This window comes from Hyaena hyaena, unplaced genomic scaffold (assembly GCF_003009895.1).
Source record: "Hyaena hyaena isolate Hyena2069 unplaced genomic scaffold, ASM300989v1 scaffold_892, whole genome shotgun sequence".
Taxonomy (NCBI): Eukaryota; Metazoa; Chordata; class Mammalia; order Carnivora; family Hyaenidae; genus Hyaena; species Hyaena hyaena.
In genome coordinates this window covers 236,971-262,075 of record NW_024081509.1, presented here as the reverse complement: position 1 = coordinate 262,075, position 25,105 = coordinate 236,971, and the positions used below count along the sequence as shown (strand labels likewise).

General features: G+C 39.5%; 1 protein-coding gene across 1 annotated transcript in view; it reads left to right on the top strand.

Moving 5' to 3' along the window:
- The window catches only part of HERC2 (HECT and RLD domain containing E3 ubiquitin protein ligase 2), a 288,041-nt gene that overhangs the window by 256,766 nt on the left and 6,170 nt on the right, over positions 1-25,105 (top strand). The window contains exons 80-87 of the mRNA XM_039220244.1: positions 1,267-1,481; positions 9,876-10,053; positions 10,683-10,844; positions 13,250-13,341; positions 13,539-13,678; positions 17,313-17,500; positions 18,190-18,387; positions 20,975-21,058. Coding sequence (XP_039076175.1) covers positions 1,267-1,481; positions 9,876-10,053; positions 10,683-10,844; positions 13,250-13,341; positions 13,539-13,678; positions 17,313-17,500; positions 18,190-18,387; positions 20,975-21,058 — 1,257 coding nt within the window. The remainder of the gene's footprint in view (positions 1-1,266; positions 1,482-9,875; positions 10,054-10,682; positions 10,845-13,249; positions 13,342-13,538; positions 13,679-17,312; positions 17,501-18,189; positions 18,388-20,974; positions 21,059-25,105) is intronic.

Genomic DNA, 25,105 nt, shown 5'->3' with positions numbered 1-25,105 from the left:
GCCCCTCAAGCTTTTATTTCTTTAAAGATAATATTGGACTGTTGTTCTGCTGACTCTCACTCATGGCATCTTTTTTCAACTATGAGCTGACCATTTTCCTTAGAAAATTTTATGTAGAAATTCTTAGAGGCTTTGTTGGAAATAACTCATCGAAAGAGAATATAATCAACCCTGGGGTATTACAAATCTAAGTCTTTGTAAATTAAATTCTCAAAGGAATTTAGATCATACACCACATAAATTTAGACTGAAAACCAACCTAATGACCAGCTTTCGTGGTTGTGAATTCTCAAGAGAGATTTTTCTCCATCTAATTTAGTGATAAGATTGAGAAAGGCAACTTGCTTTGTTTTTTCTTTTTAGTTCTCACAGTTGGCCCACTGGAAGGTCACCTTTCTAAAAGGAGTCTCTTTTTAGGCTTGGTACTTTACTCTCGACACCCTGTGTGCTGAAGATTCTCAAAACCTTCCCAGGGGACCCTTGCTTTAGGGCTCATTTATCCACCTGAGTTCTTGGTTTCACTTTCTGTTTTAATCCTTAAAGTTTTCCTTACTATAGTGTCAGTGCAGCAATGCATTTGAAACAGTATGAAACAACATTAAATTTTTATAGGAAGGATATTTGACATCCATTTGGAAAAGGCAGTCTGATTATTTTTAAGTAATGATAAACCTTGTGTCCTGAAATAATTACTCAGAATGAAAGAAAAATAGTGTATTCTACTATGTGATTTACATGCAGCCTTGCTGAAATATTACATCTATTTATAGTTTTTCTATGAGTGTTTTATAGGTGTTATTATCAGAGATTTGCTTCCAGGGAAAAGATCTTCCTTTCAAAATATATTTTGTGAACTTTGAATTTTTAATAGTCATAACTTTTTATTTTTAGTGTTCAATAAAGCATGAAAAAGTCTTAAACAATCCTGTGACTTTTTTCTTTTTGAGAAAGAGAGAGAGAGAGCACATATGTGTGAGCCAGGGAGGGTCACAGGGAAAAGGGAGAGAGAAAATCTTAAGCAGCCTCCATACTCAGCACACAGTCCAGTGCAGAGCTCAATCCCACAACCCTAGGATCATGACCTGGGCTGATAGAGTTAGACACTCAACTGACTAAACCACCCAGATGCCCCCATTCATGTGATTTTTAACTTTAAAATTCATTTCTCTCTGGTAAAAATATTAGAGCAGTGATTGAGTTTGTTAATTTCTAAAATATAGGGGATATTTAGATAAAAATCTGATTTTTATATTCTTCTCATCTTAGCTGTATGCCACTGGATATGGTGCAGGCGGCAGACTAGGAATTGGAGGGACAGAGTCGGTATCTACCCCAACATTACTTGAATCTATTCAGCACGTGTTTATTAAGAAAGTAGCTGTGAACTCAGGAGGAAAACACTGTCTTGCCCTCTCTTCAGAAGGAGAAGTTTACTCTTGGGGTGAAGCAGAAGATGGGAAGTTGGGTCATGGCAACAGAAGGTATTGTGTGAAAACATCATTTTTGATAATTGTTTTATTTCTTGTATAACATATTGGCACCTTGTTTTTTAGGCAACGTTTATAGTAATCTACTCAAATTAAATGTTAATGACTCATTTGGCAGAAATAAGTTCATGTTCCAATATGTGGGCTTGCCTCCATTACCCTTCTTTTTGAGTGGAAAATCAATTCTGAATTTTTGATTTATAAGTACTAAGTACATTGAGCTTCTCTTAGTCCTTCTCCCCAACTTTTCTTCCTCCAATCCCAAGTAATTCACTGAATCAAGAGTTGGCATTTTGGTAACGTGTGATACTAAAGCTTTAAATACAGAGGAAATGGAGGCAGTGAGGGTAAGGGGACACACTAATGACAATATTTTTCAAACAAAGCAACCAAAGTTTCTAGTTTTTAAAAATTAATGAGAACTACCTGCCCAGTTGGAGTAACAAAGACCTTCATCTCTGAAATAACTTAAAGTACCAGACTAAATATATGAAACAGCTGCCCTACAGACAATGGATAACAGGCAATAAAGTTATATACAGTGATCTACAGAGGTGAATACTGACAGTCACGTGTGTGTGAGAAGAATAACTCAGAGGTCAAGGAACAAATCACCCAAAAGGACTAGAAGGAATGGTCCACAGGGCCCACAGAGAACAGACAATACAACTTGCTTCCAAAACTTCCTAATTCCCAGAACATTGGTTAGAGGATTAAGAATGATGCTGCACAAAAGTGGATAAAAAAATTAAACATAAGCTGTTGCTCTGATCCCACCAACAAAGCTTAAAAGCAAAACCTAAAAGGATTAAACTGTTTATAAGGTTCTTTGTTTACAAGGAACCATAAGCTCAAGAATACCTTTATGAATACAAACATATCAAGCAGTCAAGAAGATAAACTTCACAGTGTTCAAAATCCAATCAGAAATTTCCAGGCATGTGTCTCTTCAATAAATTGTGTTGAAAAATTGGACATTCAAATGCAAAAGAATGAAATTAGATCCCTGACTTATACCACTTACAAAAATTAACTCAAAATGGGTTAAAAACTTAAATATTAAGTTCTGAAAGAGTCCTCTAAGAAAACATAGGGAGAAAGCTCCCTGAACTTCATCTTTGCAGTGTTGTTTTGGTATGACACTAAAGTACCGAAAGCAAAAATAAACAAGTGGGACTCCATTAAACTAAAAAGCTTCTGTACAGCAAGTGAAACAATCAAAAAAAAAAAAAGGCTACCTATAGAATAACAGAAAATATTGCAAACCATATAACTGGTAAGGGATTAATATCGAAAATGTGTAAGGAACTCCTATAACTCAATAGCCAAAAATAAAATAACAACCCCTTTAATAAATGGGCAAAGGACCTGAATAGACGTTTTTCCAGAGAAGACATACAGATGATCCATAGGTACATGATAAGGTGCTCACCATCACTGATTTTCAGGAAAATGCAAGTCAAAGTCACGAGATATTACCTCACACCTGTTAGAATGGCTGTTATTAAAAAGACAAGACATAATGCTGCTGAGGATGTGGAGAAAAGGGTAACTTTGTACACTGTTGATGGGAATGCAGCCACTATAGGAAAACATAGAAAAAAGTAAAAAATAGAATTACTAAGAGATCCAGCAATCCCTCTTCTGGGTGCGTATTGATGAAAATGAAATTATTTTCTTGAAAGTGTCCATACTCCTATGTTCAGTGTGGCATTGTTCACAGTAGCCAAGACATGGAAACAACTTAAGTGTTCATCAGCAGGTGAATGGATAAAGAAGATGTGGGGTGAGGTGGTGGTGGTGGTGGTGGTATGTGCCTATGTGTTTGGGTGTTAGAATATTATTCAGCCATACAAAAAGAAACGTTGGCATTTGAGACAATTTGGATGAAACTGGAGGCCATTATACTAAGTGAAATGAGTCAGAGAAAGATAAAACACTGTGATTTCACTTATGTTTGAAATCTATAAAAGCTGAACTTCTAGAATTAGAGTAGACTGGTGGTTTCCAGGGGCTGGGGAATTGAGGGTTGAGAGATGTCAACAAAAAGTACTAACTAACTTATCACTAACTTCAGTGATAAGATGAATAATTTCTGAGAACATAACGTATAGCATGGTGACTATAGTTAATAATACTTTATTGTATCTTTGAAAGTTGCTAAGAGAGAGTAGATCTTAAATGTTTTCACCACACAAAAAATCATTATGGGGGTTGATAGCTGTGTTAACCTTATTGTGGTAATCATTTTGCAATATATATATATCAAATCATCATATTGTACACCTTAAATTTATGTAATTTGTAGTCAGCTATATCTCAAAGCTGTAAAAAATTTATCAGGCATACAAAAGAAGAGGAAAATATAGCCCATATAAAATAGAAAAAATATTCAATTAAAACTGACCCAGAAAAGAGTAGTAGAATTACTAGGTAAAAATATGAAAACAGCATTTTAACCACATTCCTATATATTTAAGAAACTTAAGGGAAAACTTAAGCATGTTAGAGATTGAAATATATTTAAATCCCCTAATCAGAGTACTAATGATGAGAAATATGTCTGGGATGGGAAATACAGTGCATTTGTTTAATACAGATTAAACATGGCAGAAAAAAAGACCAATGAACTTGATAACATAACAATAGAAACTGAAACAAATGAAACACACAAACATCTAAAATAAGCATCACATCAGTGAGTTGTGGACAACAGCCTCAAGTGGCCTCTTATATAAGTAATTTAAAGTCACCAAAGGAGAGGAAGATAAGGAATTTTGAGAAATGATGGCTGAAAAATGTCCAAATTTGATGAAAACTATAAACTCACAGATTCAAGAACATCAAAGAACTTAAAGCAAAAGGAACATGAAACAAACTTACCAAAGCATATTATAATCAAATTGCTTAAGAACGTTGATAATGAGAAAAATCATAAAAACAGAGGGAAAAATGTATGTTACATACAGAAAAAATAAAGATAAAGAGTGACAGCAAATTTCTTATAGAAAACAAAACAAGCTAGAAGACAGTGGAGGTACTGAAAGTAAAAACAACTGTCAACTGAGAATTTTTTTACCTGTGAAAATACTTTTTCAAGAATGAAGTTGAGGGGCCCCTGGGTGGTTCAGTTGGTTGAGTATCCGACTTTGGCTCAGGTCACGATCTCATGGCTTGTGGGTTCTAGCCCCATGTCAGGCTCTTGCTGACAGCTGAGCCTGGAGCCTGCTTTGGATCTGTGTCTCTCTCTCTGCCCCCTTCTTCTCTCTCTCCCTCCCCCCCCCAAAAAAATAAGTCAACATTAAAAAAAAAAAAATGATTAAGTTGAAGTAGACTTATTCAGACATAAAAGCTGAAAGAATGAAATACCTGCAGACTTGCAAAACAAAAATATTAAAGGAATTACTGCAAACAGAAGGAAAATTCTACCAGATGGTATCAAGCTTCTGTACAATGAATGAGGAAATTGCTGCATGAGATTGCTGCATGAGTTAATATTATGACTTTTTTCCCTTATTATATAAATGTCTTCAAGAGATAACTGAATATTTCCAGGATATAATAAAAATGAATTGAGCTGTTTAAAACATACATAGAAGTAAAATATATAGCAATAATATAGGGTTAGCACAGCAGTATATAGAGGCTTGGGAAGTAGGAAATGAATGTATGCTGTTATGATGTTCTTATACATAATATATGTATGATTTCATGCTAAAGTAGTGTAGAGAGATATTCTACATACCCTAAAGCACTCATTAATATAACACACCAAAATGTTTTATGTGATAAACCCCAATGAAGGAGTTAAAGTGAAATCATAAAACATGCCCTAAAGAAGAAAAAATAAATAGATGGGACTAATAGGGAACAAATAGCAAAATATAGATATAAACTGAAATATGTTAACAATCACATCAAGTGTAAATGGTTTAAACACTTAAGTCAGAGGTTGTCAGAATAAATATAAAAACAAGATCAAACTTGATGCTTGAAGGGGACTTACTTTATTTTAAAGTTTAATTATTTATTTGGAGAGCGCTTGTGCTTTATTCTAAGCAGAATAAAGGAAATAGGATCAGAGTGAGAATCCATGAAATAGAGACGATTCAATGAAAACAAAAGTTAACTTTTTGAGAAAGTCAATACAATTGATAAAACTTCCCTGTAGATTGATCAAGAAGAAAAAGAATATACAAATTATGGTGATATCAGAAATGAGGGAGTTTCATCAATGCAGAATATTTTCTTATTGAAAAATAAAGTATAATGCACATCTTTATGCCAGCAAATGCAACTTTTTATTTATTTATTTTTTTACTGTTTTATTTATTTCTGAGAGAGAGAGAGACAGCATGAGCAGGGGAAGGTCAGAGAGAGAGGGAGATACAAATTCTGAAGCAGGCTCCAGGCTCTGAGCTAGCCGTCAGCACAGAGCCCGACGCGAGGCTCGAACCCATGAATCATGAGATCATGACCTGAGCCGAAGTCAGATGCTTAACTGACTGAGCCACCCAGGGGCCTGCAAATGCAACTTTTTAGATGAAATAGACATTCTTCAAAAGAAAACACTCTTTAAAGCTCACTCAAGAAGAAGTAAGTGACTCAGATAAACTTGTATCTATTTAAGAAATTGAACCTTCCACAAATAAATCACCAGAAACAGATGATGTTATTTCTACCACATGTGTAAGTAACAGATAATACCCCAATTCTTAAACTATTTTAGAAAATAGAGGAGGAATTCTCAGCAATTTTCTTTTGCATATAGCTGTTAGTCCTCTATTAAAACCAGACTCAGACATTAATAGGAAAATACAGACCAATATCCTTCATGAAAATATATGTAAAAATTCTTAACATTTTAAAAAGTCAAATCCGTGGTGCCTGGGTGGTTCAGTCGGTTAAGTATCCGACTTTGGCTCAGGTCAGATCTCACAGGTCATGGATTCGAGCCCTGCATCAGGCTGACAGCTTGGAGCCTGGAGCCTGTTTCAGATTCTGTGTCTCCCTCTCTCTCTGCCCCTCCCCCACTCATGCTCTGTCTCTCTCTGTCTCAAAAATAAATAATGTATTAAACAAATAATCAAATCCAACAATATATAAAAGGATAATACAACATGATCATGTGAATTTTATGTCAGTTGAATCAAGTAAAAAAAAAAAAAAAACACGAAGAGGTGAAGGGGGAGAAAAAGCATTTGGCAAACTTCAACATGTTTCTGATAAACAACTTTCACCAGTCTAGGAATAAAAGAGAACTTTTGTAACTTGATAAAGGCATCTCTGTTAAACGTAGAGCAAATAGTGACTTAATACGACGTACTGAACTTCCCCTAACTTTAGGAACCAAGACCAAGAACATCTGCTATCAAGATTCAGCATTGTACTTCAAGATTGTCAAGTGCAGTTCAACAGTATAAAGATATAAAAGGCATTCAAATGGGAAAGAGATTTAAAGCTGCTCTTTACACATAGTATAATTGTTTATATAGAAAATCTATGGAACCTACGAAAAAGTTACTAGAATCAATAAGTGAGGTTAGCAGTGTTACAGGGTAGATCAAGCAATAAAAGGCAATTGTTTGTCTTTATACATATGCAGTGTAATCAGAAGTTGAAATTTAAAAATACCATTTATATTACTCTCCCCCCACAATTGAAGTAGTAAGGGATAAATTTGACCAAAAAACCCATGGATGACTTACAGAGAGAAAACTATAAAATATTGCTGGGAGAGATTTTAGAAGACCTAAAATCCATTAACAAGTATACTGTGTTCATGGATTAGAAGACTCATTTTTTAATTTTCCTCAAGTTAACCTCTATAGATTCAACCCCTTACCAAACAAAATTTCTGTAGAAATTGACAAGATGATTGTAAAATTCACACAGAAATACAGAGTACCTAAAATAATCAAAGCAGCTTTGAAAATCAGGAGCAAAGTTGGAAGACTGACACTACCTTACTTCAAACCTCATTTTAAAGCTACAGTAATCAAAAGAGTAGTATTATTGTAAAGAGAAATTTATCAGTGGAACAGAAGAGAGTCTCAAAATGTACCACAAATACTGAATAATGAGTGTAGAAAAAATGAAATTTAATTTCTCCCTTATAATTTCCATTGCACAGTTTACAAAAGTGCAGACAGTTTATTGGCGAACAGAGCTTTTTCAACAAGTGGTTTTGAGCAATTGGATAACCATATACCAAGCAGTGAACTTCTTAACTTACACTGTATCCAGAATTAACTCAAAATGAATCATAGTCATAAATATGAAACCTAAATCCAAAAACTTACAGAAGAAAACATGAGAGAAAACCTTTGTGACTTTAGGTCAGACAAATTAGGTCAGAGTTTTAGAGAGAACTCCAAAACCATGATCCAGTAAAGAAAAATAGGATAAACTGAGATGGCCAACAGACACATGAAACGATGCTCAGCATCCCTTCTCATCAGGGAAATACACAAACCACACTGAGATACCACCTCATGCCAGTCAGAGTGTCTAAAAGGAGCAAATCAGAGAACTTAAGATGCTGGCAAGGATGTGGAGAAATGGGCACCCTACTACACTATGTTGGTGGGAATGTAAACTGGTACAGCCCCTCTGGAAAACAGTGTGGAGGTTCCTCAAAAAGTTAACAATAAAACTTCCCTATGACCCAGCAATAGGACTGCTAGGAATTTACCCAAGGGATACAGGAGTGCTGATGCATAGGGGCACATGTACCCCAATGTTCATAGCAGCACTCTCCACAATAGCCAAAACATGGAAAGAGCCTAAGTGTCCATCAATGGACGAATGGATCAAAAAGATGTGGTTTATCTGTACGATGGAATACTACATGGCAATGAGAAATAATGAAATCTGGCCATGTGTAGCAACATGGATGGACCTTGAGGGTATTATGCTGAGCGAAATAATTCAGGCAGAGAAGGACATATACCATATGTTTGCACGTATAGGAGGATGAGGAGGAACTTAATGGAGGACCAAGGGGGAGATGAAGGGGGGAAATAGTGGGGGAGAGGGAGAAAGGCAAACCATGAGAGACTCTTGAATGCTGAGAACAAACTAAGGACTGATGGGTGTGGGGGGGCGGGGGGAGATGTGCATGGAGGAGGGCACTTGTGGGGATGAGCACTGGGTGTTATATGGAAACCAACTTGACAATAAACTATTTGTTAAAAAAAAAGAAAAATAGGATAAACTGGACTTCATAAAAATGTGAACTTCAGGTGTTTGAAAGACGGATTGAAAAGACATGCTACAGACTGGGAAAGCATTATTTGCATTGATACACCTGGCTTAAGTCCTACTTTCAAAAGTATTATAAGGAACTTTTAAAACTTAGTAATAAGAAAACAACTTGTTGTCAATGCTTGGCACATTGTAGGCTAGTTGACATTCATATGGTAAAACTCTTTAAATGAAATGTTGATTTATAGCAAGGGTGGGCAACTTAGGTCAGTCACATATAGTCTTTGTAATATATGCTTCTTTGAATTTTTTTTAACAACCCTTTAAAAATTTAAAATTCATTCTAGGTTCTTTGGCCTTTCAAAAACAATCATGGGCCAGACTTGACCCACATTCGAGCACTAGTCTCCTGGCCTCTGATTTAGCAAGTCTCCTGATCTGTGGCCTTAGGGCAACTGGTGTAAAGGAAAACATTTAGGAAATTATGAACTTTTGAGTTCAGGTCTGAATGATTCTTCTTAATTAACAGAATTGATTTGACAACAATAGCCACAGTATGGAAAGAGCCCAAAAATGTCCATTGACAGATGAATGGATAAAGAAGATGTGTGTGTGTGTGTGTGTGTGTGTGTGTGTGTGTATGTGCGTGTGCGTGTGTGTGTGTGTGTGTGTGTGTGTTGGCAATCAAAAAGAATGAAATCTTGCCATTTGCAACAATATGGGTGGAACTAAAATGTATTATGCTAAACGAAATCAGAGAAAGACAAATATATGATTTCACTCATGTGGAGTTTAAGATCTAAAGCAGATGAACGTGAGGGAGGGAAACAAAAATAGTATAAAAATATTTAAGAAACTCTTAAATACAGAGAACAAACTGAGGGTTGCTGGAGGGGTTGTGGGAGTGGGGGGATGGGCTAAATGGGTAAGAGGCATTAAGGAGGACACTTATTGGGATGAGCACTGGATGTTATACATAGGGGATGAGTCACTTGAATCTATTTCTGAAATCATTATTGCACTATATGCTAACTGATAAATAATTTAGAAAATAAACATAAAAAACAATTGATTTGATAGGTGTACATTAAGTATACAACAAACCAAAAGCCTAGTATTTAATATTTTTAAAATATTTAAGAATAAAACTATTTCAGTTATATTTGATGACCTTTTTTGCAGTCCATGTGACCGCCCCCGCGTCATTGAGTCTCTGAGAGGAATTGAAGTAGTTGATGTTGCTGCCGGTGGAGCCCACAGTGCCTGCGTCACTGCAGCAGGGGACCTCTACACATGGGGCAAAGGCCGGTATGGCCGCCTGGGGCACAGTGACAGTGAGGACCAGTTAAAGCCAAAGCTGGTGAGAAGGCACTTTGAGAAGGTGGCTCAGAGGCCTGGGGTGCCTCCTCCCACCTTCGCTGTTGAAGGTGGTAGGGAGGCTGCTTATCATTGTCATTATGCCATTTTTATTTTTAAAAGTCAAAAGTATTTCCTGTTCTAGTTTTCTTTTTAGTTTTAGAGTTGATGGTTTTAGTCTCATTATTTACAAATAGGTTTATATTCCATGTGTCATTTAAACAGGATAGTATTTGAAATCTCTTTATATTTATATTTTATTATATTTTACACATATAAATATGTATAAATAAATATTACCTGACATTTAGCTAAATGCTTTGGCTTCTAGAAGGCCCACTGTATTTTGGGTGAGGCAATGAATAAGACTTCCTGGTGTGGTAGGACTGGCTCATTGGGGACACTGATACCTACCTCCTATAGTTTAGATTGACTTGGTTCAAAGAGATGAAGGTGTTTTAGTCTTATCTTACATGATTATTAAAATCACACATTCTTTGTAAAAGCTTAAAAGAGTAACGCTCCCCCCCCCGAACCCTTCCCCACCCCGCAACCCAAGAGCATTGCAGTATTTTAAAGCTTAGACCTTAAGACCTACTGTGATTGTATAACCTTGATATTTTTTCTTTGAAGGTGGAAGCATTGCAGGGCCACCGTGTGGTTGATGTTGCTTGTGGTAGTGGAGATGCCCAGACACTCTGCCTCACTGATGACGACACTGTCTGGTCCTGGGGGGATGGGGACTACGGCAAGCTTGGCAGAGGAGGCAGTGATGGTTGTAAAGTACCCATGAAGGTATTTATGTCTGCACAGTGGGAGAAAGGCACCTTTCCCAATGATCCTGGGACTCGAGGGTTCCAGGTCTTTGTGGAGCTCTTAGAGGCCCCTCCCTCCTCAGACCCTCCTAGATTCACCACCCTATCCCCCTCTGCATGTTTCTCAGGAGTCTTTTAACCCCATCTTTACCTTCTTCGCAGAAAATATAATGGGTAGTTGAGTAAAAAGTGAAAGTCCCCAAAGTATTAAGATCTATTAAGTGCTATTTGTGTTGTCTTGGGAAATTTATTTATTTATTTTTAATGTTTTATTTATTTCTGAGAGAGAGAGAGAGAGAGAGTGTGAGCAGGGCAGGGTCAGAGAGAGAAGAAGACATGGAATCTGAAGCAGGTTCCAGGCTCTGAGCTAGCTGTCAGCACAGAGTCCGATGCGGGGCTCAAACCCACAAACCATGAGATCGTGACCTGAGCCGAAGTCGGATGCTTAACCAACTGAGCCACCCAGGCGCCTCTGTCTTGGGAAATTTATATAAGTTAGTGAGACCTGTGGTTTTATGTAGTATAAAGACCTGTCTGAAGAAAAGGATAACAAATTGTTCATGGCGTTTTCAATTTACAGAGTTCTGTAGCTATGACTGTAATAGTACTTGCTGAAAGGGTTGCTGCTGGCTTAGCCAGAAGCTGTGTTAAATAGACATTCTGTGATAAACTAAGAGAAGAGGCTATAGGCCTGGGCTGGGGGTCAGATTGCTTTTCTCCATGTGACCTGCATGACTATGAGCAATTTCTTAACTTTCTAGGACTGTCTTGCCCTTGTGAATGGGTAGTTGGCAGAGATTAAGTTCATTGATGTGTTTAGATCATGTGCTAACTGCTGTGCTGCCTGCAGTATGTGAATATACCAGATCCATTTTGCTGAGGTGCTTTGCTGTGGATTTGGGAGTGTGTGTGCTGTGAAAAGAAAACTAGAAACTGTTTTCTGCTTGGTGTTCAGTCTTGTTGGGGATCTGGGACTGCATGTGTGGAATAGAGGCCCTTATGATGCACAGGCAGCTCGGGGAGGGTGGGGGCGCAGCATTCTACTAGGGGCCCTCTCAGGTGAGACAAGAGCCTAGCCAAAACTGCATAGCTTTTCTTCAAGAGCTGCGCAGCCCAGTACGGGAGCTGTTGGCCACACATGGCTATTTAAATTTAAATTTAACTCAAGAGTAAGTGAAATTAAAATTCACTTCCTTGCTCACACTGGCTGCATTTCATGTGCTCAGTCTATGTGCCTGGTGGCTTCCATATTGGGCAGTATGGACACAGCACATTTTCACCACTGCAGAGAGTGGTTTTGGCAGGCACTGCCTAGAACCAAAGCCTAGTGGCCATGTGCCTGGAGATACCCCTGTGTGCTGGTGGACACTCTGCTGGAAAACTGGAAGCTCAGGGTTTCCTCTTCATTCTTATAATTTCTTATTCTTTTTCTCTTGCATGTATACAGTATTTTAACCACATTACAAGTTACTTAAGGTTTCCAAATTTATGAAAAAAGTGTGTGTTGTGGACTTTCTTATGCTTAGGAAAGCTTTAGACATAGGCTTTGCACCTTCAGGGATTAGGATGTTGGGCATTGGAGGGATGGAGGTAATAACCTCCACAGTCTTGATATGATTGTGACAGAGGTGGGGGTGAGGAGAGAACGGAGATAACTGTTTTAGTTAGTTTAAATTTAAAATCAAATAATAATAACTTAAGTCTAAGAACAGTCACAGGTAACAAGGAGCATAGATGGCTGAGTGAGGAAAAGTGATGACTAGGTTAATGAGCCCCAGGGAGACTTCTGGGTGTTGGTTGTGAAGGACCTGGAGCCCCAAGTGTACAGGGGTGGAAGTGAGTTCTCATACTGGCCTGACCAACGTCATGTTTAATTTGATGAACCTGGATAGATGGATAGGGTTTGTCTAAAGACCAGAACCTGGACCTCTTTGCCAATCCTCCTCCCCGTTTCTTGCTGCTCCTCTCGTGTGGGCCTATGGCATCTGAGAGGGTTAGAGGACAGAGGAGAATTGCAGGGCTTACTGGAGAATGGAGCCTCTACACCACAAAGATAAATAGAGTTGGAAGAATAGATTCTGGGGGGAAGTGATCACAGAGCTTCAACTGTGGCATGTCCATTTTTAGTGACATACACTGAGTCTCATTGTGCAGTAGCATGGGCTCGTGGCCCAGTGTCAGCAGTTATGCCTTCAGAGCCAGCCATTCTTGCTCCTCCTGAGAATACTTACTTGGTTAAGAGGTTAAGTAGGACTTTAAGATGTGTGAAATGTTTGACCTGCATAAGGATTTTCACAGTCCTTTATTAGACTTAGTTCAGTCTCTGTGGTTGCAGCAGTCAGCAAAAACCTTGATTCAGCCTGATTGAACCTTTTTCCCTTCTAGATTGATTCTCTTACAGGCCTTGGAGTGATTAAAGTGGAATGTGGATCCCAGTTTTCTGTCGCCCTTACCAAATCTGGTGCTGTTTATACATGGTACGCAAGATTCTGTTTTTTTGATTGCAGAAAACCAGTTTGTTAATTTGAAGTTATAGTAACTGACATCTCATAGACTGAGATGTAACTTCTATAGCAGGGTATGATTTGTGTCCTGAAGTATGGAGCTTATGCCAGGAGGTTGGGACAGGACAACAGGGCCTCGCACTCATAATTCGATGTTTTCTTTTGTGCAGGGGCAAAGGTGACTATCACAGGCTGGGCCATGGATCTGATGACCATGTTAGAAGACCTCGGCAGGTCCAAGGGTTGCAGGGGAAGAAAGTCATTGCCATTGCCACTGGCTCCCTGCACTGTGTGTGCTGCACTGAGGACGGTAGGTGGGGAGACCCAGTGTTGCAGCACAGAGGCCTTTAAATCTAAGAGGTCTGCTCAGGGATAATGTATACATTTATATAAATATATATACATATATATTTTTATATTTATATATAATATCTGAGAATTTTCTGTGGTGAGCAGGGCCTGGTGTTAACACCTCTGAATATGTTCTATTTCATGGCTGCAGAAAAGAGTGAACAGAGCATACCTAATACTGTTGTCCTTAGGAAGGGCTGCTTGCAAGGTGCACCTTAGCTGGCCTCTGGGAAATGAATTTTGGGAGGGCTCCTTCCCTTCCTTAATTGACAAGAGACCTTGCTGTGCCTAAACTGCACAGTGTGGTCTCTGCTGAAACCTGTTTCCTGAAATGTGGGTATGTGCCAGGTGGCGGTGCCCATGTGACAGCCCTAGCGAAAACTAGGGGCTCTAATGAGTTTCCCTGGTAGAAGGCATTTTATATGTCTTGTCACAGCTCTTTGCTAGAGGAATTAAACTTGTGCTGTGTAACTCCACTGGTATAGGGTCCTTGGAAGCTTGCATCTGGTTTCCTCTGGACTTTACCCCATGTGCCTTTTCCCTTTGCTGATTTTATTTCATGTTCTTTCACTATAATCATAGCTGAGTATGACTGTATGCTGAGGCCTGGGCATTCACCCAGTGAATCAACAAACCTGAAGGTGGTCTTGGGGACCCCAGCACAATGGCAAAAGGGACTTTATAGATAGAATTAAAGTTGATAATTAGCTGACTTTACAATACGGAAATTATTCTAGATTATTAGGTGGGCTAGTGTAATTACATAGACCCTTCACAACGTAAAAGGAGGCCAAAGAGTCAGTCAGATGTGACAAAGAGGCAGGAGAGATTTTTCAAAGTGTGAAAGGGTGTTGATCCACCATTGTTGGCTGTGAAGAGGGAGGAAAGGGGCCAGAGAATATGGGTGGCCTTGGGAAGTTAAGATCAGCCATCAGCTGACAGCCCACAAGGAAACAAGACATTGGTCCTCCCAAGAACTGAATTCTTCCAACAGCCTGAATGAACAAAGAAATGGGTTCTCCCCTAGAGCATCCAGAAAGGATGCAGCCTGCTGATATCTACACTTTAGCTTAGTCAGACTCATGTTGGTCTTCTGACCTACAGAACTGAAGCAACTGTTCAAGCCAGTAAGTTGTGATAATTTGTTATGGCAGTAATAGAAAACTAGTGTGCCATCTTTCATTAAAACAGCCATTGTCCCCCCCTTTTAAAGCCTTTGATAAATTATATGAACATGTACCCTTTATGTTTCATTGATGCAAAGAGTTTCATATATGAATAAGCAATTTTATATGGCTTATCGTGGGACTGGCATTATAGTTCTTAAACAAGAACTTACAATACATTTTTTTTTGCTTTAATTCTTTAAATTTTTGAAGCATATCACACAGAGAACAGTTGGAAGTACAGTACAAAGAACTTTTTTTTTGATCCATGTAAGAGGTGCTGCCCTGATGCTCCATTACCCTGAACATTTGAGTGTATATTTTTCAAATAGGAACACTGCTAAACAATCCCTACTAAATTCATTTGGGAAATTCACACTGGTTATTACTCCACCTAATCTTCACTCCCATTCATGTTACAGCACAGGTTATATTTAGCTGTCATGTTAATGTCTTGTCTTCTCTGAGACAATCCTCAGTTGTCCCTGAGTGTCATTTTTGACACTTCTTCAGTCTTCCTGAGTTTTTTGGACTGTGACACTTTCAAAATATTACAGACTGTTTATTTTGTAGAACATCCCTCAATCTGAGTTTGTCTGATATCTCCTCAGTAGTTTAAGGTTGCACATCTTTGATCTTATTCAAGCTATGTTCTTAATTCATTCTAAATTCATCAGGTGACACACAATTTCTTTTTGTCCCAGTGATGTTAATGTCAGTCACTTGGTTAAGGTGGTGGCTGCCAGGCTTTTCCATTGTGAATATCTTTTGAAACTAATAAGTATTTGGGAGGGTATTTGAAGCTATTTAAATATCCCTTATCTCATTTTATATTTTATTCTCATCAAATATTTGATTTTTGTTTTTAATTTACATCTTTATGGGACTTATCGTTTCCTAATTTATTCAATGGATTGTGGGTAATCTGTTACTGTTACTAATTTTTGCAACTGAAATTGGCCCTATTAGGCTAGCTTTATTTCCTATGTGTGCCCATCATTAACTGAGTACTTCCTTCCTTTCTGGCACAATAAGACACCATGTCTTCTTGACTCCCCATGGTCCAAGCCTAGCAGTGACCATTTCCCTAAAGAGCCTTGGTGTCTTTAAAGGAGAATGATGTTTACAAGACAAGATCAGGTCGATAGATGTGCTTATTACTTTTGGGATGTCACTATTCCCAGGCCCTCTGGTGGACAGAGCCAGAGAATATATATGTAAATAATATAGAAATTTGTGTCTGTGTTCATTTTTGTATCTATATATGTATATTGTATACCACACATTCACACCAGGAGCCCAGCTTCTAGTTCTGTACCAACAGGGTTCATTCTAGTTTTCTTTCTTTCCACACTTACAACTCCTTTCTCTTTTGGTGAGAAGTCTGGATTTCATTATCCCTAATGTAGTGATCCACTCACTCTGCCTGCATGTGTCTTGTGTCCCATCATTACCTTAGCCCTCTCCCCTGCATGGATCCTCACCTGACTCAGGCTGTGACTTTCTCCTCTGGGCCACCTGCACACATGGGCCAGGCCACTCTGCTTGGGCCAAATCCCCACACTGAGCTACCCTCTGTATGGAAGTTTTTGTCACATATGGACTCTGATTCTCTGCATCCAGTTGTACCTCTGCAGAGAAGTCCTCCTCTCCTTACTTGTGTTGTGACACTGACCTAGTGGCTTTAGGACTAAATTATTTAGGGTGGGAAGGGACCAGGACAACAAGCACACTGCCCTTGGTCATGTAGGCATTACACTTTACAGAGTACTAATTATAGCTGCATGGCTCCCTAAGGAGTCTTTGTGGATATGACAAAGCTAATCTCTAGAAAACCAACCTCATTTCTGTTTTAGTCACCAAATGACCTTAACTTTAGAATAGTTTTCTGGTGATGTTTCATGGTTGAGATCTCGTATGGTACACTGAAAAACATGATTCTCATTGTGATGAATCTCATGTTTGGGATATGAATAACTATAGGAAGACCTATGTGTTCCTTTAAAAACAGGTTGTGTTTTTTTCTTTTTTAACTGATTTTTTCTCTCCATGTAACATAAAAAATTAATTTGGGTAGTTAGGAATATTTTAACATCTGTTTTTACTCTTACTTGCTCTGATAAAGAACTGATGCCATTATGTGCAGAGTCCTGTGACCAAATGCTCTTGTATTTTTAAGCCCAGAGTCTTGTGCCTCTTACTAGAAAAGGCATGTTGGCCAGCAGGGTCTCTCAAGAGTTCTGAGAAGTGTGCTCCCTTTTTGGATGCTGTGATTAGAGAAATCTAGGTCACACATGAAGTTGATATTCAGACAGCTAACCACCAACACCAGTTGAAGGGAGAGATGATGGTGATGGGAAGATGGTGGAGGTTGTGCATTCACTGGTTCTAGTATACAAGTTCTTGTTCTAAATTTACTTCATTTAGGTGAAGTTTATACGTGGGGTGACAATGATGAGGGACAACTGGGAGATGGAACCACAAATGCCATCCAGAGGCCTCGGTTGGTAGCTGCCCTTCAGGGTAAGAAGGTCAACCGTGTGGCCTGTGGCTCAGCACACACCCTTGCCTGGTCGACCAGCAAGCCTGCCAGCGCTGGGAAGCTCCCTACACAGGTCTGTACTCGTTGAGCTAGGAGGTGTACAAGTAGTGACAGAGTTACTATCTGTATATTGAATTATGCATGTAAGCCACACTCACATTTCATTTTCCATTATGTATTTACACAGGTGTTCCACTGAAAAGAATTCAGGTTAATATTAACCAACATTCCCCATATATCCAGGTGTCACCTTCATTCTCAATCTTATAAACTATATTATATAAAACCATTCTGATAGTACAGGCTGCATGCTTTCCTTAGTAAATGTATTTCTATAGACTAATTTTTTTAGCATTTTCCTTGGTTTACATTACTTGGCTCAAGCAGTCTAAAAACAGTGAAGTTTTGGGGTGCCTAGGTTGCTCAGTCGGTTAGGCGTCTGACTTCAGCTCAGGTCGTGATCTCACGGTTCATGGGTTCGAGCCCCGCGTCAGGCTCTGTGCTGACATCCAGCTCAGAGCCTGGAGCCTGTTTCAGATTCTGTGTCTCCCTTTCTTTCTGACCTTCTCCTACTCACACTGTATCTCTCTCTCAGAAATAAATTTTTTAAAAAATTTAAAAAAATGAAGTTTTTCACACCACACTCAGAAGTCCCAGTGATTCCTTGTTTTTTAAAAAAATATTTTCATAATTTATCTACAAACCATGACTTATCTGTACATTTGACACCTAAGTTGATTTAATGCAGTTTCAATGTTTCAGGTTCCCATGGAATACAATCACTTGCAAGAAATCCCTATAATAGCCCTGCGGAACCGGCTGCTGCTTCTACATCACATCTCAGAGCTCTTCTGCCCCTGTATCCCCATGTTTGACCTGGAGGGCTCCCTTGATGAAACTGGACATGGGCCTTCTGTGGGGTTTGACACTCTACGAGGGATTCTGATATCCCAGGGAAAGGTACTCTTATAGCAATCTTTGCAATAGGCAAAACTGGTATTTACAGTAAATTTTAATCCAACAAAAATTCCCAAACTGGGAATATACAGGATACAGTTTATTCAGCAGATATTCATTGTTGAGCACCTGCTATATGCCAGTCTCTGTTCTTGGTGCCCAGAATGTATCAGTGAAAAGGAGACAAAAATTTCTTCTCTTTTGGAGCTTACATTAAAAATTAATAGTGTGGTGCATCATTGCTGTGTTGTAATCTGTGCTTCCTACCTGGCATGGTTTGCAAAACTAAGCCTCTTTCTTGGCCATGTTATCTGCTTGCCTAGCCATGAGGCATTATGTTAAATCTCCACTGGCAGCAAGAAGGATAAATGAAATAATTTTTTCCCCAGGGATGTCCAGCAGAGGGTGCCAGATATTATACATCATTTAGATGGAAAGTCAATACCAGGATATGTAGAGATTCCTAGTCAAAGGATAATTTAACAAGCTGTGAATAGAATCATGAATGAGGGCATCTAAAAATTACTGGACATATTTTGACCCATTTACATTTGTAATAATTTGAGCTTTTTAGAAATAGGATGCCTGATTCAGGTGTTAAGGGTTTCCCATTACTGGACATCATCAAGTTTCTGGCAAGTAGGTTGTCAGGATGTTCTGAAAGAATCATTGAGTAGTAAGGGGAATATTTGTGTAGAAAAAAAGCATAGAGGTCAGATTGAGGATTCCTAATTCTGAAGAGTCTATAATTCTGAAACCTATTTTGTGACTTATTTTGTTATCAAATCTTATAGTCTTTTTTTTTTTTTTTTTTACAATAATCAAATTTAGATTATTTGGAGTCCTATCCAAGCAGATTTATTTGTTTTAAGAATGGCTTTGTTTGCACTTAACTGGAGTGGAATGGTCCACACATTTTATTTTCATGTGTGGCTTAGAGACAAGTGGACATTGATAAGGATTGTACTAATGGTAAGATCTCTCTGATGAGGGGAAGAGGACAAAGTTGAACATAGGTAACATTGACATGAAACTTCAATTATTTTTAATAATAAAAAGTAGCAAATTTGATCCCTTTTACCATTTTTTTTAATCTGTCAGAGTGAAGATGATAATAGGCAGCTAGGAAAAAGCCTTTTCTCATAGGGAGACAACCCAGTGAGAGGCAGGAGGTGTCTCACATGGACTACATGAGTGTTCTACAGGCTATGAGCATAGGGGCAAGAGAGCAGGAGCACTGAAGGAGACTGACAGGCAACCGCAGTGGCAGAGAATGTGTAATCAGCCTTTATTTTGGTCCTGGGTAAGAAAGGATCACATCTGCTGGAAAATTTGGGGAATGGATATTGTTGGTGACCATAGAGTGTTATTACCAGTATGCAATTCAGAGCACAGAAGAGAAAGCATCATAGGAGAGCCATGCTGGATCAGGCCATTCAGAGAAGAGAAATGCATGTTCCTGTGAAGGAAGAGCTGCCCTTGGCTCTGGGCAGAGCAGTCAGGAAAGAAGAGGTTAGGCAGGATGGAGGACAAAAGTAGCTGTTAGGTGTTGTACAAGGGTGCATGGTGATGGGTGCACCTCTGCAAGCCCCTGTGTGGCATAGGGTGCCCTGTGCAAGTCCCTTTGTGGTGTTGGGTGCACCTCTGTGAGGTGTGATAGATCTGCCTCTGTGGGCTGTTGCCTCTATGACACTCTTACTTGACTTTCTCTACCTCTGAGGCCACATCCTTGGGCTGCTTAGGGCTCTTGCCCTTCCTACTTTCAGAGGTTGGAGTTCTGACCTGGGAGAGGGACGTAGATCCTGTTGTAGGTACCCTGTGCTCCCCCAACCATGCTGTCTATGGACAAGGGCAGAGGCATCCCCTTGGCAGAAACCTGGAACTCCCATTGATCCTATCTTGTTTGTGTCTCTTGAGTCTCCTTCCCTACTAGGAGACTTCCTCACTGCTGCTGCCTGTGCCCTGGTCCATATGAGTATGGCAGGCCTACTATACCTGGGTGTCATTGGACCCCATTCTCTTTTCTTGCTGTCTTGCCCTGGGTATTCCAGGTTTCTGTCAGTGTATAGCACCTATATGTTTCCTCCTTCACTGGTCTCCCATTCTCAACCCAAGGCTGGATTAACATATAGGGCTCCCTGGCCCTGCTGCTGTTTTGTGGTTTTGTCGCAACAATGACACTGAGGCATAGTGTTTAATGTCAATCCTGCCAGTAGTGGACTTCTGGTCTGTCTGTGAGACCTTGGTTTTTTCTAGTCAATCCTCAGGGCCAGGCCTGAGTCCTAGTCAGAGCAGATGTGTGCCAGACTCTTCCCCTCCCCACTCTGTGCCCAGAGCATGGTGGGCTCCTCTTGCCTCCAGATGGAAGGCAGACAGCACCAGTGGGCCTCTTGCATAGGTTTGTGCATGGGTTCCAGGCTGTGCCTCTGATACTACATCACAATTTGAAACAGAGAGTTTGTAGTTACTGTTCTTAAGAAAATTTGACTTTTAAGAAAGAATATTTAAAACAAACTATGACATGATTTATCTATGGGTAATAATATTCACTATGTCAGATTCTAAATTTTGTCTATCTGTCATACTTTAGGAAGCAGCTTTCCGTAAAGTAGTACAAGCAACTATGGTGCGAGATCGCCAGCATGGACCTGTGGTAGAGTTGAACCGTATTCAGGTAACAAGTGGAAATTGTTCTGAGTTTGACATTTGTCAAATGGGATGGTTTTGTGGTTGGGAGTCATGGCTCCACAGCCTGGGCGAGCAGCAAACTTTCTCTTGTGCCCTTGCATTAGAGAGCAAGGCATCATCTGTCTGTGGTGTCCTGTGGTACTGAGGCTTTTACTTGGGAATGTAAATTGTTTTCTTTCTAACAGAAGTAAGAAGGACTTATTTCATATAATCTGGAAGCATGCATACAGATAAGCAAAGAGGGAAAAGTAAAAAAAACCCTATTTCCACCACATGGTGATAACTACTGCTGACGTTTAGAGGTGTGTTTGTATGTTTGTTATAACTGAAACTGGGTGCCTCTCTTTTGTAACTTGATATTTTTCCCCCCTAAAAACATTGTAAGCACCTCTCCTTGCCATACAGTGGGACTGCGAGATGATTTTTGCTGACTAGCTACCCCATGTTCTCTTGGTTTTTCTGTGCAGGGGTCTGGAAAGCCGTGCCCACATTTCTGGGATACAGCTGTGCTGCTCAGCACAGCCTCAACCACAAGCATGTCTTCAGTTGCCCTCCTTGGGTTAGGTTCTGAAAAACAGGACAGGTCAGAAGCCCTCCATGCATCAAATTGTATATGGGGACAGTTCCCATTCCCACTAGTCTCACACCCTTCTTGGGTCTGATAGCTTTCTTTTGCCCATTCAATAGACCAGAATCGCTAATAGTATTCTCTAATAATGAAGTACCATGGTCCATACTGATGGAAGTGGTTCCATGCTAAGCTGGAGGTCAGTCAGCCTACTCTGCAAACAAATGGGCTATTTAATAAGGTTCATGAAAAGTAGACCATCTCTGAATTAATACTGCTGCCAAGTATAAATAAGCTTACAATTTAAAAAATTGACTAAAAAGCAGAGGCGCTCCAGTACTGATTATGATTTTGTGCACTACTTGACATTTAATATGCAAATGAAGTGGGCCCCACCTCTTGGAACAGAAACAGAGAGTTATGAAGAACAAATTCTTTGTTCCTTTACATTAACACATGATTTCTACCCTGCTGTTGGTTATATGACTAGACATTTCTCCAGAGTTGTACTTGGGGGCATTTCGAATTAAGACACAAACTCTTATCATTTGTTGGAGAACACATGTGACCATACTGATGGAAGTGGTTCCTTCAATGACGTCAAACTGTTTAATGCTAAGTTGGAGGTCAGCCGGCCTACTCTGCAAACAAATGGGCTATTTAATAAGGTTCATGAAAAAGGTTTTATTTCCCCACCTTGGAGGATCATTTTGGTTTGCTCTACATTATTAAGTCTTAAATACTAAAGTTCATAAGTGAGGAAAGCTCACCTAACAGATTGTGGGCATTCCTAGATCGTATACTTGCCCTAGCCACATATAGGTACCTGATCAAGGTCAGTGGCCTGATACAGGTATTCAAATCTAGGGCTTTTGGCATCATTGAACCTTGCTAATCTGGATCCTAAGTTAGATGTGCCTGTTCTGTCTTTCTCTTATCTCAGATTTTGCACTCATCATGTTTGGATGCCTCTTTCCTTCAAGTCTTTATATTCTAGCACAATGCCTTATGTTATGAAAATGTTCAGTACACGTTTGAAAAAAACAGAATGGATAAAGGACAAATTAATATTAGCATTTTTGAAAGGCACAAAAACAACTTTCAATGCAGCATGCCATGGCTACTCCAGTTATACCCAGTAGCCCTCTGGTACCAGAGCCAGGTCCTTTTCAGTTCAGAGTTCATACTTCATTCCTGAAGCTGGAAAGATCTTCCACAAAGATGGACATAGAATTGTTTTTCTTATCAAAAAAAGAGTACAGGATGAGAGTGAGAGGTATTCTATGTATCCAAGTTGAACTCCAGATACCAGTTGATCCAGAAAGGTGGTATCAGCCATCTGGTGACCACAGGATGCTGCTGGCTTCATCCTCCTCCCATGGGGATGCTATCATAGATATTCTCATACTGTCTGTGCAGAGTGTTCTAGAGACACTAAAACATAGACATGTTCCTGGAGGATTTTCTTTGTTAGAATTTGATTTAGTTTTATAATAGAATCTGAAAATCAGTGTACATAAAAATTTTTAATTTAAAATTTATTACAGAATTAATGCACATTCCTTTTTTTTTAAATTTTTTTTAATGTTTTATTTATTTTTAGGGGAGAGAGAGAGAGAGANGACATTTTACAGTACTTTGAAAGATATACAATGTGTGAAAAGACTCAGTGTCATTTTTCTCAGAGAAAATATTTCTTTACCTAGATGTATATTCTCACTGTATTCTTAGAAAATAGTCACATTTTCTTTTTTTTTTTTAAATTTTTTTTAATGTTTTATTTGTTTCTAGGAGAGAGAGAGAGAGAGAGAGAGACAGCGTGAGCAGGGCAGGGTCAGAGAGAGAGGGAGACACAGAATCTGAAGCAGGCTCCAGGCTCTGAGCTGGCAGTCAGCACAGAGCCCGACGCGGGGCTCGAACCCACGAACCGCAAGATCATGACCTAAGCGAAACTCGGACGCTTAACCGACTAAGCCCCCCAGGCGCCCCTGCACATTCATTTCTGAATATTTAGAAAATTCAGATTAAAGGCAATTAAAATGACCTATATTTCTACTGTCCAGAAGTAGCCACAGGTACATAGGTGCCTCCATGCAGAGTCATAGCTGTCTTCTCATAGCCATTTCCTTCATAGGAGCCAAGAGCATCGGTGTCTGGTAACTGGTATTATAAAAGGAGATGATGTGACATTCACAGTGGGAAGCTATGTCTGTGTCTTGTTCCTTACAAACAGACACAGTCCTCTTCCTTTTTATAGTAGCTCCATTTCCATCAGGGATATTGGGTACCTTAAAGAACTGCTGTGAGGTTTAAATAAAATCACATTGGTGAACATAGAACCAAATGTGTGGCATACAGAAAATTTCATTCTTTAGGAGTCTGTTATCATTAGTGTCATTATTTGTAAGTCTTGTTTATAGTTATTTGTGAGTGAGAATTAGTTATTTAAAGTCACTTTAGAACTCACCAAGTTAAGGATTGTAAGAGTTTAGCCGAAGGAGGCAACAGAAAAGTGCATTTTCATGACCATTTTTTCCTTAACTTTAATTTTGCAGTTATTTCAGACTGAACTTCTCAGGTGATTCTGAAGCACAGCATAGCCTACAAAGCTATAGGGTTACTGAGTCCATAACAGGTGAGGGCCTTAAGGGCTCTTGGTCTGATCTGTTTGAATATCTTAGATTAGGATGAGAAATACAGATAGGAAAAGTGATTGGGGGAGATGCAGTGACCCAAGGATTGGAGTAAGATATGTGCAGGTGAGTAAGGGAGGAATGGAGTGTTCTGTTCTGCTGAGATAGTGCCTCCAGGTTTGGGCTCAGCCATTTGGTTTGAATCTGAGTGCTGATAGTCTGCTAGGGAGAGCTGCTTTTAGAGCTCTTGGCATCTTACTCACGGAGGCCAAGGCAGAGTAGCAAAGTAGTTGGCCATGGTTAAGTTATGAAATGTGTGGATGAGTTAGATTGTAGTTACTAACCACATTGGGTGCAGCTAACCTGTGTGAATGGCCATTGAGGTTTGTGATTTCTTGAGGGAATGTTTACTTAGACACTACCAGTCCTGAGGAGTGCTGTGCTGTGGCAATGTGCTGTAGGCATTTGGGTGACCAGAGGCCATGACTCCCATGATTATAGCAGAGCTTCTGTTGGCACAGCTGGCATCCTGTGCATGAGGCCTGAGTAGGTAAACCTGTGTTGAGTGAGGGGAAAGGAGTGTGATGGTCTTTGAGGTCCTCCGAGGATTTGTGTGCAGGAAGTTAGGAACATGATGTCCCTTATGGGAGAAGGAAAAGTCAGAGAGAAAATGAGGTATGGCTTCATCTAGAAGCTCTTCCACCTTGTACAGATGTGTTCTGTGGGTTTTGCTTTGTTTTGTTGGGTGATCACAACAGCATCTGAGTGCTGCTGTCTGTGGGCTCCATTCATGACAGGTCTTTAGGTCTAGCAGCAAAGTGCTAGCTGGTGA